Below are 16,815 nucleotides of genomic sequence, written 5' to 3' on the forward strand. Positions count from 1 at the left end.
GTTTATTTAGTACCCATATCCCTCTCCACCATCCCTCTCTCACCAGAGTGAGATGTTGGCACTAGATAGGAAAGGTGGAAAAAAACATTTTAAAAAAAAATCAAAGGACGAAACATCTGCGTGCCCCGAAAGAATAAATGTTCCAAAACAAAAGCTGTGACAGAACCAATAGCATCGTTAATAAATATATTATGCAGCCTGTAAGAAAAACATCTTCAGACTGACAGAACGTAGCCCCATCTAGCTTCAACAAGTTGAAGTAAGGTCTAAACAATTTGTTTCTCCAGGTCAAATCGACACTTTTTAACTGCTTTATCGCCAAAACGCCGTGATGGCTTTCAAAGACGTATCAGTGAAAATTGCAAGCCATGTGGTAATAATGACAATACTGGCTGCTACAGTTTGGATGTCAGGTAAGGTGTAGCGGTGTTTCAATGACTCTGGGGTTCACAATTCGCCGTTCGATAGACTTTCGCCGTTCTTTTTAACTTGAAAACCAACCGTCGATTTTGTGGCTGAATTCAAATATCTGTTCCTCGGTACATTTCATACTGCTTCGATGAAAAGGAATTATTGCTATTGTTTATCTACGATCTATTCAGCGCGTGAAATTTCGGTGAAATGAGCTCTTGGGAAGATAACTTTGGCCTTATACTGAACAGAGCTTGGGGCAATAGGACTTGGTGATCGCATGAATCTTAACTAATTCAAACCATTGCTCTTAATTCAACTTAAAACCAAACCACCCTTAAAAACATCAACGTCTTCAAACAGTTATTAAAACAGGGTCTGCCAGGTGGATATTACTTAACATATTCAAATAAATTGGATTCATTGAGTGAACTTGATAAAAGCGTCATCTCGATTATTATTAACTTGATCTAACTTTGTATTAACGAGGATATTATTAATCTTTGAAACCCTCCTCGTCTACTACATCATGCAAATATGACAGCCGGAATGAGAGCCCATCGTTGTTCTCTTAAACTCTGAATTCTAGGGTCATAATATAAACGAGACGAAAATCAAAATTACCAGTTCCGTTTTGTTTTCGAAGTGATGTCTCACTAAGCTTGAAAAAGACAAATTCTACGAGTCAGATGAATTGAAATTTTTCGTCGTTACCACTTATTTACCTTAAAATCTTTAAATCAGTAGGTATCCTCGAGCTAATTTTTGTCGAATTTTATAAAAACTTAAAAAACTTTTTATGACTGACGTTAGTAGATTAAACTATTTTACACATCTGATCGCGTGAGATATTGTAGCTATTTTCTTCGTACTCACAAGTACGCGTTTAATAATGCCTGAGCAATTTTGTTAGTAAAATGAAAAAGGGTCTGAATAATTGATAGGGCTTAATTTGTTATCGAATCAGTTGTTTCCACCTTTAGTCGAAAACAGGCTATCGATTGACTTCAAGAAATCAATATTCTACCCTTTTGAGTCTTTCCCAAGTCTATCATGACTATAACATAATGGAAAATTATCCTATCATGTAAATTGCAATTTCAATGAACCAACCAAGACATTTTTATTGTATGTCTGTATGTGGAATCTTCTCGACGGTCTAAGAAATTTGTAGCCCAAATGCACGTTAAAAGGTAAAAATATACCTTCAGGAAATGAACATCATTTTTCATTGTTAAAATTTTATTTGGACTTCATCTGAAGTCTCGTCTGCTATCTACAACAATTTTTGCAATGACGTAATGTTCAATTTTGTAAAATGTAGTGGAGACCAGTTTTGTGTACTGCATAGTGGGCCCAATTTATACTTACAGTCACAAGATCATAGTTTTACTTTACAACAACGACAACAACATTTATTTATTCTAATTTCTAATGACTAATGACTATTTTAACAAATTGGGCATGCCCACAGGTAGCTAGCTAATCTAGGTGGGTCATGTCTTAACTAAGAAAAAAAGTTGGTATACAAGTTTACAGAAATCAGGAAATTAATTAGAGAGAATAAGTATACAGGTTTACAGAAATCAGGAAGTTAAATAAAAAGAGTAGGTATAAAAACAAAGATACTACAAAAAAGATATATCTTTTACGATCTCTTTCACTAAACTGCAGAAAAACACAGCATTACAATTGAAGTGGAATGTAATGGAACACAGGTCACGTGGAACAAAACGATCCTGAACAAGAAATCCATGCAGTATAAAACAATGTCCTTGGCTGTGAGAAGTCTGCTGAACAAGGATCTTAAAAACGTCAAGGGTGTTACTGATATTAAAGTAGAAACATTTCTGAAGATTCACGGAGAACGTGGAACGTTTTGCAAATTCGAGTTTGAGTCCGACGTTGGAAAAGAAAGTGTCGAAGAGAAGCTTAACCATTCCCTCGAAATTGGCATGGAAAAAGCGTTGATCTCGTACCGTCGGCTGAACATGAGCCTTCTGCTGCCGGGTGTGGAATGGAAGGATCCCTTTGCTGATCACAACAGGTCTGAGTACAGAAACATAACAAAAGCGATAGAAGATGCTCTTAATGACTTCTACCAAGATACAGACAACGTCGTGGATTTTGAGGTCGTGTCGCTCGCCAAAGCAAATGACCGATGGACCTTAGCCAAGGTGGAGTACTTTCTTTTGGTCTCGTCAGCGTTCAACGCGACAAGAAAAGATTTGCAAGACACACTTTCAGCGTTTACAAAAAGTGACACGTATGGAAAGACGTTCCCTGATGCCAAACGGAAAAAAGAACTCAAAGAGACTGATACCGAGAATATCAAGAAGGATAAAGACAATCAGAAGAGCATATTGACAGTGAGCTTGATTGTGGTTGCAGCGATGACTATCTGTGCAGTGATGATAGTCTTCCTTATTGTGGTAAAATTATTTATAAATTTCCAGCTTGAAATAGGTCGCTTAAGTTGTTTTTCCACAATCGAATAGTCCTCTCTAGGCAATCTACATGAATCCTTTTCATTCCCAGCCATCTTTTCCCCTCCATGTTTTTCTCATGGTTCAACCTATCCAAAATTCTCCCAATGACATGGAATATTCGTGTGACAATGAAAAAAGTCTGCTGGCTTATTTTGAATAATAGAATGGTAATTATTTTTTACTTTATTTCACTCTTAATAGGTTATCCGTCAGAATTGGAAATACATCAAAGAGCACGCACCCGAGGTCTTATTTGAATTGTACCGAAAAAGACGAAACAGGGCTAAGCCGAAAATTCCCGAGAAAGCCCAAGAGGAGACCAAGACCACTGCTGCTGGCAGTGAGGATTGCATTGTTGAGTTGGATTCATTTGACAATCCAGTATCTTCTGAATCCTAACTTAATCTGTCAGATAACAGTCGGGGGGTACTCCCCCTTGTGTGTGTCTTTCTCGATCGGAGACCTTAGATACAGTACAAAAGTGGGCGGTGTGCCTGCTTGTATAATATTTCTTAGATCTAATTTTTGACATTTCTGCCCAAACGTGGTTGATCGTTTTACTTACGGAAACTGCTTGCTTGTCATTGTAAAAGGTAACCGGTCGTTTCGCCTACGTGTCCTTACGCCAACTTGTCAGGGCAGTTCGCCAAGTGTCTGGTCGATTCCATCGGCAGAACTTGATCGACTTCTAATCGACCAAAAATTCGTAGGGGAGTCCGTGGAATCAATTCTCGGCCGATCTTACACGTATGTTTACGGTATAACACCACTTTAAAGAAAACGAAACTAAAAACAAAGGTTTGTAAAATGATCCAAAACGTTAGCGAAGCTACCTGAGTCGTTAGGCGAAACGACTGCAACTCCTGCAAACAACAACCTGCTGTTACGTATTCATCTAGGAATGTGAATCATATACTAATTTAAGTTGAAATTTATTTGAACTTTTGGAAATAAGTCGGCATGCTCTGCGTACGGGATCGCCGCTGTCATCTGATACTGAACAGACCATTTCGGATTTTCAATGTTAAAATGAGGCTTAGTACAAGATGATATCTTATGTTTTGCGATAGAAGAGGAAATCCTGTCCCCATTAACGATCTTGTTATAAGGAGGGTTTGGGGCTTTGGGCGTGTTGAAAATGGCCCGTGATCCCAATTTTTGCAGTCTCGTGCAGTGCGTTGTTACCACGATGAGTTAGATTTTGAGAATCTTTCATGTAGTTCTCGAAGAGGTTGAAACTGATGGAACCTCGCGTAGGCCATACTAACTATAAGTAATCATTCATTTGGATGTAAGACGATGAGTTGTGTAGACATGATAAATGATTTCATGCAAGGCTAAGGAAGTTTCTTAAATAGTGAAGCCAATTTACCAGCTATAGAAATTCCTCTTAACTGAGAAATACGTTACTCGTAAAAAGGATGCCAGCCAACAGGTGTTGCGCTTACGTGTACTTGGCGTCCCTGTTTCATGTATAATATTTCATGGTGAATACAAAATGGCTGCTGCTGTTAGCCTAGCCAGTGTGCTGTCTGCTGGTTCTTACTAACAGTATATGGCATGAAGAAGCAGTGTGTCCGAGTGGCTAGGGCGCTGGACTTGTAATCTGGTGGTCCTGGGTTCAAGTCCTCCATGCCACTACTCCCTAAATTTGTTCTCTATTGCCCCCATAGTTCATGTCTTGAGCTGCGTTTTATATATAACCAACTGGTCTGTCTATAGTCAGTTTGGAGTTTTAAACACTATGTTTATTCACAACGTCTTTTTTCCTCATTAGTTTGTATTGGCCCTGAAAAGCACCACTGCGAAAGTGCTCGATCAATGTGATTAACATGAATATTACTACTAACTAACATCAAGGCAATGATAACGTCAATTTAAAACCAGAAAAATAGCTGTGTGCATATGGTAAGTGTTTCTTTGCATTTTTCTCTTTTACGCGAGTATACTACGAAATAGCAACTACCATAAATGTAGTAAGCAATGGAAATATTCATAATAGTAATGTGTTCATGTGAGTAGGTCGTACCAGTAAAGTTACAAAAAGGATGGTCTTACTTATCGAAGTCGTGAATTGATCTTAATTTGTTTTGTAGCAGGTTTTATTGAGAAGCATATCCATGAAGCCCACACTATCTTTCTCTACCATTAAAACGTAGGTATACAAATTTCCCACTAATCGCGAATGAAGACTTGAAATAGTCATCTAGCCCTTCAAAAACTGTGTGCAAATAATATGTTGAAAATTTGTCTCCAGACGCCGGCATTTTGAAAACATCTTAGTAACCTGTGCATGAGCTACCGCATGTTCTGCATCTGCGACCAGGCTACTAAACATAATTGAACTAGAGGAAATTTTAGCCTTTCTAAGCAAAAATTTGAATAGCTCAATTGGTTGAGCGCCGGACTGTTGTGCGGGAGGTCGAGGGTTCGAGCCCCGGCCGGACCAACACTCAGGGTCTTAAAATAATTGAGAAGATTATGCTACCTTTCTATAACATCGATCAAGAAATGGTTAGATATTCTAGTCTTCTCGGATAGGGAGGAATAAATGGAGGTCCCGTCTCCTGCATCCATTAATTAGTTAATTTGGTTAGGCAGGGGACGTTAAAGAACCCACTTCTCGAGATTACTGTGATGTGGTATGGCCTGGTTACCGGGAATTGGGGGGAGGGGGCATATGTTATATTCGCCTTTATTTGATTGTAAACTACTTAGCAGTCTGGTAAAGTCCCCCGTACAGTGTTGTAAAGCACCTTGAGTTTAAGATATGAGCGCTATATAAATACAAGTTATTATTATTATTATTATTATTATTATTATTATTATTATTAATAGCGTGCCACCCAAAGTACAATGTGAGAATGCGGCAAAATCCTCGAGGCACTCGCCATGTCAGTTTGTAAAAAAACACGTGATCCTTAGACTCGACTAATTGGTGTATTGATCGCTTATTTATCGTTACTTTTCTTGATTTCTGTACCATTTTTGTACTATATACATTCATTATCGTCGGAGGTAGGCAAGATGTCCATTTATTTTCCCAACTTCGATATTCATCGATTATTTGATAAAAGGTTACCTTTTGGTTTAATGCCTTGTTTTAGAATTGTATGAGGACATAAAAAAAATTTTCTCTCACTTGTGGAAATTGATTCGTTATTGCAACCGTTTTCCTCGGCACGGTTTTCCTTGGTTTAGAAAATTAGAATCAACACTCTCTCGACCGATCATGTTGTAAAACCAACATAAATCGCGTTTTCTACGCCTCAGGCATTGTGCTGGTTTTTACTTTGTGTTCTGATTGGCTCCTTGTGATGTGTTACTCTGATCGGTCGGTTTGATTACCAGTCCCCTTGTCACCAGTTACAGAAATAATATGAGCTAACTTCCGTTACCAAGACTTCAACTTCCTTGTGAATTCATACCCGAATCTTTCTAAACTTTTCCTTATAATTTAAAATGTTATAATACCTCACTTTATTATCCAACTGCGCTTCAATCTAGAGTACAAATAACGCGCGAGACGATTATAAATATCACGCGATATTTGTACTCCATAATTATCCGCGAAATTCGCCCGTAGTGAAATAACAATTTGGCGTGTTCGATAATAAATCTCTTATTAGACGTTTTTTTGTGTAGTATCGTGGGTACTTTTACTCGTTCTTTGTATTCTGACTCGCTCTACGTCGTCGAAGTACTGCACAACTCGTAAAAATACTCAGTGATACCACACAACAAAATGTCTTATAAGATCTATATATTACACTCTTGTATATTGAACAAAACCTTTTTAATAATGAGTTTGAAGTAATTGTTTTTCTGTTTTTGTTCTTTCCTCTCCAAACACTGATTTTCCTTATTTGAAAGTAATTGGCACAATAACATCAGTATGCATATTCTCCATACTGTTCTCTATACATTTCCAAAGGTGCTGACACGGAAAATTTGCTTAAAACTTAAGAGCTTCCCTTGTTGATGATCATTTCCTTCTTTCTCGTGACCTTGAAGTGCCCCTGAGACGAAAATTGACCATTTTATTTTGGGCTAATTCTTTTACAGAATGTTGAATTGGGTCAAGTTAAAACCCTTTTTGCCATTAAAAACTCAAAATAAACCTTCGATGATCAATTTTTACCGCTTCAAAGTCGTCTAAAAATCGTCCGCCATTGCTGAAAACATGTTCCAGCCGTACAGCAGGAAACGTCATCATGACGTCAAAGGCTCAACAAACTTATGCTTTGCTTTGTCACAACTCTCTTTGCTCGCTGCAAAGAGAATCACACATAGTACTTTTTTGAGAACTGTTTCGTTGTCAGTCGTAAAATGTCGACTTTGTCTGACGATGAATTGTCCCAGAAATCATCTGAAGCTTCTGAGGATAGTTTTGCGCCGGCAAACGATGAAATTTGCCATGCGAATAAAGATAAATAAAGAACGGCACCGACTCCCCATGTGGCTTTTGTGGTCATATCGCTTTAACGCCTTCGAATTGTATTTTTGCTTCTTGTAAGGGATTTTCCCTTTTTGTAAGAAATGATCGAGAGATATTTAAATATTGTTTTCGGCAGTGGCTGATTGTGTATCAAGGCGGATATTGGGGATTTGTGTAGCCATTTGTAAGCTATTAATGTGTTTGCCCGATGCATTTGGTCAATAATCTCATTAACCCTTTCCAGCGTGTTTTTTAATATCGGTGCTTAGAGAGGTTTGAAGTGAACTCTGTTGTTGAGTTGCACTTTGGCCTTATGTTTTTTCTGTCTTATTCATGATGACTAGCGTTGTGTTGCTTTGGTGAGGTTTAAAGCAGAGTTTGCTTCAACACTTTCAGAGCCGTGACCTCATTGCGTTACAAAGTACAGTCTGCAAGTTGTATTATGACAATTTTCCAAGTAGCTCTGAAGGGCGATAGAAGTCTGAACCGGTGGTATTCAGTTTGATATGAAACGGTAGTGGTTCTTTGTTTTGTCCGTGAAAGGTGTAACGGAGGCGCATTGGTCTTGCGAATAAATCTCGCAAAACTTGGCCTGATTTCACATTCATTTGTCACGGGTGTTGGGATGAATTTAGGACCCTTTGATAGCACGCTGACTTGGCTGTCAGATGGTTGATAGTTTGAGAGGATTTTAAAGAAATTTTCATTTTCTCAGTTTTTTTGCTGCAAGCCTACATTTTAAAGTGTTTCTACACTCTATGTGTCTTCAGCTGTTTGTTCTACTTTCGCTGTTATTAAAGCTAGCTTTTTTTTAGAGTCAGAGCACACAATCATGTTTTTCATCTCTTTTGTGAAAGTGAGCTCTTTGAGGTCATAAATCTAATTCCTCAATTCGGCTATTCTATCATTCGTATTCACAATGTTCACCGGGTACTTTCCTTTGTGTAAGGTGTTCTGCCAGAGAGTTGTTAAAGATGGATATTGATCAGCGCATATGTAAAGGTGACAAAACCCGTCGAGGTTCGTTGACTTCACTTTCCTCGAGATCGCACAGAGGACGGTTTTTCTTGTCCCTTCTCTTGAACGGTAGGTACTGAACCCGACAGAATTCTTCGCCTAGATCCTTCAAGGTACACAGATCTCTCGAAACAGTCCTCCGAGAAGTGTTCGGAGTAGATCACAAATATTCCTGCAGGATTGTAGTTTACTCGGCGAGTTCGCACAAATCGCAGCCGTTTTTCCCGCTCTGATCTATTTGCAAGGCTCCGATACAGAGAAATACCTACAGCATGGTCTGCACGATTACTTAGATTACGAAGATTTTTTAGAACATAGCTAGCAGAGCCGCGCAATCAAATTCAGTATACGTAAGCGTGCTCAAAATCCCGATAGTGCACGCTGATAGCGTCAGCAATATGCATTTGAAGTATGGGCCTGTGCCCACCAGGGTAAATACATTGCACAGGTTGATAAGTTTTGTAGGCGTGCTTTGCGATATGGATATACCTCCGAGTACACCCCAATGACCAGCTACATCGTTTCAAGAGAGAGGCAGTTATGGAACAACATCATAACCGATGCAGCTCATCCTCTTTATGACCTTCTTCCTCCACAAAGATCACGTTTTTTAAGAAGCGGGGGCCATGATTTTATCTTGCCACGTGTGAGAACCGAGAGGTTCAAGCGAGGCTTTATTAATATATGCCTATTTAATTTTGTCTGAGTCTATTTTAACTGTATAGTAGTGTTGTATAGTAGCACAGAATGTTATTCTCATTGTAAACTCACACGTTTGTCTGTGGAGATGTTTTTAATATGAACGAAAGAATGAGTAAAGATCTTTTTTTTTTGCGCGCGAGCGGCCATTGTTAGCGCTGGGAAAAATCATATATTTCGCGACAATAATGGATACAAACAGAGACTCGTCCTACTATTCCAAAAACGAAGAAAATTTTTCGACCTTTTCCCTTGGGCTAGAGTTCTTAAATGAGGCAGAAAAAGAGGAAAATAACGGAAAAGCAGACTCGGCATCAGCGCCGTCACGATTCGCTTCAACTGATATTGTTGTCCGTTTTTCGCGTCGGATTTGATGCACAATTCCACCGGCTATGTTCTAAAACAATTGGTTCATGCTTTCAGCTGTGAACTATCGAGTTATGGAGCACGTGGGAAGTTTGGAGAGCACTCAAGAAGCTAGAGTTGCCCTCGGCTATAGCCTCGGGCAACTCTTACGCTTCTTTCATGCTCTCCAAACTTCCCGCTTGCTCCATAACTCGATAGTGCGCGTTAAAGCATGCACCAATTGTTAATTTCAACTGACCGGAAGCCGAGGGCCATAGGGACAACGGAAGTCGATAACTTCTTAGTTCCCAGCTTTTTTAGCAGAACAAAGAAAGAAAGAGATTGGGAACAGCAGCTATATTCTCGGAAAAAGAGTGTTTACGAAATTTGGAGTCACGTCTGACTTGTATTACTCCTTCCAATGGCTTATCAGGGTTTAAAATGCCGTTTACCGACAAGGATATGCCCTGTATAAGGGCTATTCACAGCTGGGCGAAATGCAATCGACCATTCAAAGGAAAGGACTGTAAAGAGAGTTATATTAAGCATTTAGAGCACAGTTCAAAACATAAGATCTCTAAGACTAGTGTACCTGAAAGCTGTGGTCAATGCGGTCGATCCTTTTCAAGCACGAGAGCTTTAATTCAACACTTGAAAAACAGTCACCATCATTTGAAAGATCTGCACCATGCCGCCTGTACGGGGAAGTTTGAACTTGTGGATAAATTAATGAGATTTGAAGAGGCAGATTCGCCAGGAGATTCTCATCTTCCTTCGAAACCTCAGATGGCATATACGCCGATGCATTGTGCTGCCTTCGGCGGTCACGAAGAGTGTTTGACAATCATGCTTAGCTAAGCCGATGGAGATCCAAATGTTGTTGATCCGAAAGATGGCCGAACTCCTGTTCATCTGGCAGCATGGAGGGGACATGGGAACTGTCTCAGATTACTGCTCAACAAAGGTGGTGATATAAGTAGACCTGATCGCATTGGAAACACTCCAATGTCCTTAGCAAGAGATAGATATTGTATGTATCTGGTTTCATATTATTTGGCTGGTGAGTATTGCAATATTACAACTGTTTTGGTTAATGACTGAATTTCATTAATTTGCATAGTCTGAAGAGTGAAAAGAAATATTCCCTTCATAGAGCAAAATGATGGCGGTTTAGAGAGCTTGCTTAATACGTTGTCTCTTACGTACAGTGGCACAGTCGCCCTTAGCAAGTTTTTCAGCTCTTTGTGAGCTTTATGAAGGAGCAAAACGTACAGCAGCTTGTTATTCTATCTAATTTTGAGTTTAAGCTTGTAACCCTGAAAGTTATTTTTCTTCTTGTGCTGAAGTAGGATGATTGTATGCAAACATAGTCTTGATTGATTTTCCAGTAGGCTGAGAGTACACTGATAACCTTGATGGCATACTATACAGTTATCTTTCTCGTTTCTTCTTAATTATATTGCGACTTTGATTGTAAATTGGCTTCGAATAGATTACTTTTTTTAATTAAAAGCTACTACTTTAAACAGCAAGGCAATTAATGGAACCTATGTGGAACAGTCTACGTCCTGGAAATAGTGCAGTAATGCCCAACAGTATAGTGGCACCTACGCAAGTCGAACGTCTTAAAGAACCAAGGCAGGCTGAAGAAATCAGTCCACCAAATATTAAAGGTGAGGTTATTTCAAAATCAATGAGAAATGTTTACATTAATTAATTTTACCATCCTAGGAGTACTGTTGATTCTCTCGTTTTCCCTCTCTTGCTCTGTAATTTGGCGTCGTCTGATAGAACAGTATATTTCATAGCCACCACTGGCAGAAAGACATTCCAAAACTGACAAATTATCCCTGAACACGAGACCTTATTGATGCAATCCGTAGTTTTCCCCACCACATTCACATGGTTAGACCTTAAGCTTTTCTGGAAGTGAGCTAATGGGAGAATTTCTTAAAACAAACAAGATGGTATCTTTGCAAAACTCAAGGATAAAGTTATAAAGAAATTCGTAAAATGGTAAATAATTTTAATAATTTACCAAAAATAATTCTCATTTCATGCATCCCAATTCCATACAGAAAAATCCAGTGAGCCTTATGAAGTTCTTGCAGGGGGCGAATTGGCAGTCAAAATATTCAACAAGGCACTGCTTGAGGGGAAAGCTTGTGTACCTCGTATGCAGCCCACCTTCATTGGGGATGTAGGCGTGGGCAAGACTAGCCTAGTACGTTCTCTAAGTGGAGAGGATTTTGTAGACGGACGGGAAGAGACTCATGGAATTATCACATCCATGGTTGAGGTGACAGAGTTAGACGAGTCGTGGCATGCAGTTGACCTGAACAAGTCAATTGTAGATGATATTCTAGCCGACAAAGTATGTCAGGGAATTAAATGTACCCCAGCAATTGGCCAGTCAAAAGATTCTCCAAGAAACCTTCCTGGTCTTTCTCAATCACGATCATCTTTCCACCCTGCCTCTTTGAGACGACTTGCTAGCATAGAAGGTCCATCAACTTCAGGAGGTGTTGGTAGTAGAAGAAATGTGGATGAGACAAGTATTGTAACAGTGTCGCCAGCCACAAGTCTCAGTCCTGTATTTGAAGAGACTCCTCGTACCATGCCATTCGATCAAATCAAGCGAAAGCTGAGTCTCCCTACGGGAACTTCAACGAATAATAACGAGAAAAAGTACACTAAGATTAGCATTTGGGACTTTGCAGGCCACCCTTTGTATCAAGCAATGCACCATGTTTTCCTAAATCGGCGTTCCTTTTATCTTGTGGTATTGAATTTGGTCCGGCTGTGCAATCCTGACAGTGCCAGCCAAGCTTTAGAGGAGGTACATTTTTGGCTCAATTCCGTGCGCGTGCATACTCCTCACACGACACCTGTGTTCCTCGTTGGAACGCGCGGTAATGAAGTAAGCAACGAAGATTTGGCTAATGCAGAGACTAAGCTTTATGGTGAATTGATAGAGAGCTTTGGGCAGCAGCTGGTTAATAGCTAAGAACAAAGTTTTTTGTTTCCTGTAGAAAATTCTTTGGGGGATGAAGATTCTGGTGCCATAGCTTTAAGAAAAGCCATCACAAATGAAGCTGCTCGCTCAGGGAAAATGGACGAGGAATTTCCTGTATTGTGGCTTCATTTTGAAGAGGAAATTCTGAAATGCAGAGATAAACCGAAGTGCCCACCTTGTATGCGCAAGATCTTCCTGAAATGTTTGATGGAGCGGAATACGTCCGGTGTTGTCGAAGAAAGAGAGTTTGACAGCATGCTGCAGTTCTACCATGACAGTGGTGTGATAATTATGCCAGGTCTGTAAATGATCTAAAATATTTCCTTACTATAACATACCTCATAAAACTCAAGCAAACAAGTTAATTTGAAATTTTGTCGAGGAATCTGAGAAAATACTTCAAAGTCCTCAAGTGACGTTAAATTACCATTCCGAAACCTATATTTGATTGAGATGGATGTATTATATTTTCTCAGAGGAACTGATCGTACCCACGACGTCTCACTCCGAGCTAAACGACTTGGTGGTCATCAATCCACAATATCTGGTTGATGTTATGACCTGTCTGCACGATGTTACCGACCGCCTGGATGTTGATCGTAGACACTGTGGTCTGTGGAAGACCTTGCAAGAGGATGGAGTAGCAGACATTAAGCTTCTAAAGTTTATAAGCGAAGATTACGAAAGCCCTGTTTCTGAGCTTGTTGGTATCTTGGAAGCTTCAGGTATGTTGTGCCCGATTTCTGCCTCAGCTGAGGAAAAAGAGCACGAAGATGGTACCGTTCCTGGTGAAGGTGACGAAAATGGTGCGGAAACTAGCAAATACATTGTCCCGTTTCACCTCAAAGAGAAATGCTTGACAGGAAAGTGAGAAAAGCTTTGTCGGAAAAGCAGGTCTGGAATTTGTACCTCAGACAAACTCCTCATGTTTGATTTCCGTAGTTTCCTGCCTCCTGCTCTCTTTGACTACTTCATTGTTCGCACCAGCGCAAGAAGTAAAGACAGCAGTGGTATGAGACCCATCATCGCCAAAGGGATGGCCATATTTTCATTCGGAGACAGTTTCTTTATTCTTACAGAAATGTCTCAGAAACACAACCAAATTCGAATCAAGGCCAGGCAAGTTTGATTTTCTCCTTCCTTTTGGGCAACACACTTTCTTACCTTAGGGCCACGAGTGTGAATGGCTGCCATGTGAGTCGGTATCTTTTATATGAAGCCTGTTCGTCTCCAAATGTTAATACATTGACATAGCTGTGGCATAGTCAGTTTAATCATGTCATGCGAATGCGCATGAAACTATTCTCGTGGAGATTGTTAGAAATTGAGGAATGTGGATTTTCGCTCTACTATAAGTAAACTGGATATCTTTAGACTATACCCGTATAACTTAACTGATAGTTCCATTTCTATGAAAGGTTCCCTACGTATTCATTTATTTATTTATCCCCCCTATAGGTACAAAAACGGCAAAAGGCTCCATAAATTGTTTGACATCCTGATGTCAATAATGACAGACATTTGTCAGCGTCAGTTTAAATTTCTTAAGTTCAGTTTCGGACCTGTCTGTCCCAACCCACTTTGCCCTGGTGGAACCAGTGACGGCACCGTTCGTAGAGTGGACACTTCCTCTGATGAAAGTGATGATGACGATGATGATGATTCCGATTGCGGTAAGCTTGTGTCCTCTGTCGAATCCCAGCCGAGGGCCTTCGTCGCCTTGTAATCTGTATGGACCCGGCTGTAGCATCAAAGCCCTTGTGGTGTAATTCTACACCAGTCCATGAATTTGAAGAAATAAAACAGTGGTTTATTAAGGTAAGGAAATATCTAAATAAAGAAGCTCTTCAATTTCTTATCTTGAGGACATTTCTTTAAGCTTCTAAGCAAGAGTACTTCAAGATGAGAAGACTCTATCTTTGATAACACTTAACCCTAAGGTTATCCCTATTACATTATTTTACAATCGATCTCATTTTGGAGAACCGATAAGAATCTTGAAAAAAAACAAGCAATATTTTGACGTAAAATCACCATGCGTCAATTCCTCTGTCTCTCTCTATATTAAATTTTCTTTCCGCAGCCGCAAGATGGCAGTTCCAAGGTCCCAGAGGATTCTCCTTGTTATTCAAGTAAGTCAATTTCCAACTGAAAACGAAAACTTCCTCCTCACTTCACCATTTTCTACCTGCCCTCTTGAATTGTCTTATAATGAACAATACACGTAACTACAAAACTTCACATAGGAGCGATTGTGTCTCTGTCAAACGAGTGCTTGTAGCATCATGTTAATACTTGACGTCTTCTCTGGGAGAGGAGATAGTTATCAACTGCTTTTTTTATTATAAATGATAAAACTCAGAACCGATGCTAATAAAATTCAAAGAAAGATATTGACCAAACTCATTTTGATTGAATAATTTGAATATATCAACAAAGTTGAAGTAGTAAATTGGCCACCGTAACGATTACAAAAGCTGACGTTTCGAGCGTTAGCCCTGCGTCGAAGCGAATAGAGGAATTGTGGGTTGTGTGTGCTTTTAAAGGCAGAGAATGGAGCTACGTTATTGGTGGAAACATGGCAACGAGAAAAACAAGAATAAATTAGTGGAATGAAAAGCGTTCGTTGATCCCTGTGGGATTTAGACGGCCGGTTTGAAAGATGAGCTTTTGTTCAAGATTTTTACGGTTTTCCATGTTACCTAGGTGTTAGGAAAGACCGCAGAGTGCCATATGTTGCTTAGAATGATTAGGTAAATTAAAATGTCTAGCGACTGGTTTCGATGTGTCCTTGTCATTCCTTTCCACGTCTCGAAGGTGTTCTCGGAATCGGTCACCCAGTCTTCTGCCTGTTTCGCCGATGTATATCTTTTTGCAATAAGTGCAACATATACCAATCTGCGGTCTTTCCTCACACTTAGGTGGCACGGAAAGCCGTAAAAATCTTGAACAAAAGCTCATCTTTCAAACCGGCAGTCTAAATCCCACAGGGATCAACAAACCCTTTTCATTCCACTAATTTATTCTTGTTTTTCTCGTTGCCATGTTCCCACCAATAACGTAGCTCCATTCTCTGCCTTTAAAGGCACACACAACCCACAATTCCTCTATTCGCTCCGACGCAGGGCTAACGCTCGAAATGTCAGCTTTTGTAATCGTTACGGTGGCCAATTTACTACTTCAACTTTGTTGATATATCCAAATTATTCAATCAAAATGAGTTTGGTCAATATCTCTTTCTTTGAATTTTATTAGCATCCGTTCTGAGTTTTATCATTTATGATAAAAAAAGCAGTTAATAACTATCTTCTCCGACGAAGAGCTAACACTCCAAACGTCAGCTTTTATAATCGTAACGTTGGCCAATTTACCATTTCAACTTTGTTGATATATTCAAAATATTTCGTTACCCCCACCGACGCAGCCCCAAACAGTTTCTTTAGAAACTATCAGCCTTTATTACTTGTGAGGAGTTTGCTCAAACTTTGACGTGTTTCTCTCTTTCTTCAATGCCTGTGCTCTGTTTTTGCCTCATCAGAGCAAGTTCAGAGTTGCTGCCTTGCCTTAGTCGCCAAGCAAATGGCTAACAATTGGAGGTGGCTTGGAAGGGCCCTCCTTCTACCAGAAACAACCATTCAAAATATAAACGTCGAAAACAGCTCAGAGGAGGAAAGGTCTTATCAAGTCCTCATCCATTGGAGTCGAACCGGTTACAAAGCTACTGTACATGAACTAATGAAAGCAATTCAAGAAGTCGGCGACGTTCAAATTTTGGAGGCATTCGACCGACACCTTGGTGATCGTCATGTAACTTCGGCCGATCCCGGTTCCTTTTAACAGGCTAATTCCCTCTCCATACATGATTAGAGACTGTAGAAAGCATAGGTAGGAAGATTTTTCTCCATATTCAATTTTTTTTTTCTACCACGTACCCTGAACTTTTAGGAATCCCATGTAAGAATAACCGGGATGCCCCTCAAACATTTTGAATTACAGCCTCTTTTCTGTGCACCTGCCTGCCTGTCCATCTGTCTGTCTTTCTGCATGATACTCTGTGTTTGCTCGTCTGCCTGTTTTTCTGTCTGTCTTTTTGTCAGTCAGCCTGCCTGCCTGCCTGCCTGTCCGTCTGTCGGATTGGGTAGTCGAAACCTCGGCCTAGTCTCTTCCGGGGTTACCTTCACTAGGAGAAGCGCATCACACGATCGACTGCGGTATACAGTCGTTATAAATGTAAAATTAGTAAATTTTCGCCTTTAAAAAAATAGTACATGAAAAGAAATGTTGAGCCCCATCTATATGGTCTCGGGTAACCGAGACAACCCTACCCCCGAGTTACCCTAGGCGAAACAACTCTTCACTTATTTCTTTACAAAATTCAGCCGCCCGTTTACATGAGGTTA

The 16,815-nt window shown here is 39.9% G+C and overlaps 1 protein-coding gene and 1 pseudogene across 2 annotated transcripts; both read left to right on the plus strand.

The window, feature by feature from the left end:
- The first annotated feature begins 210 nt into the window (after window positions 1-210).
- On the plus strand, window positions 211-6,041 carry LOC111319579 (uncharacterized). The gene is made up of 3 exons (XM_022922322.2): window positions 211-413; window positions 2,086-2,843; window positions 3,102-6,041. The coding sequence occupies exons 1-3, from the start codon at window positions 332-334 to the stop codon at window positions 3,297-3,299; spliced, it is 1,038 nt and encodes a 345-aa protein (XP_022778057.2). The 5' UTR covers window positions 211-331; the 3' UTR covers window positions 3,300-6,041.
- A 136-nt stretch (window positions 6,042-6,177) lies between these two features.
- On the plus strand, window positions 6,178-16,424 carry LOC148721891 (uncharacterized; annotated as a pseudogene). Its single transcript, XR_015992408.1, has 7 exons — window positions 6,178-10,459; window positions 10,929-11,072; window positions 11,478-12,713; window positions 12,892-13,534; window positions 13,874-14,233; window positions 14,499-14,547; window positions 15,954-16,424. The product of XR_015992408.1 is annotated as an uncharacterized LOC148721891 (transcript).
- Window positions 16,425-16,815: the final 391 nt, after the last annotated feature.

Source organism: Stylophora pistillata, chromosome 10 (genome assembly GCF_964205215.1).
Source record: "Stylophora pistillata chromosome 10, jaStyPist1.2, whole genome shotgun sequence".
NCBI classification, from domain to species: Eukaryota; Metazoa; Cnidaria; class Anthozoa; order Scleractinia; family Pocilloporidae; genus Stylophora; species Stylophora pistillata.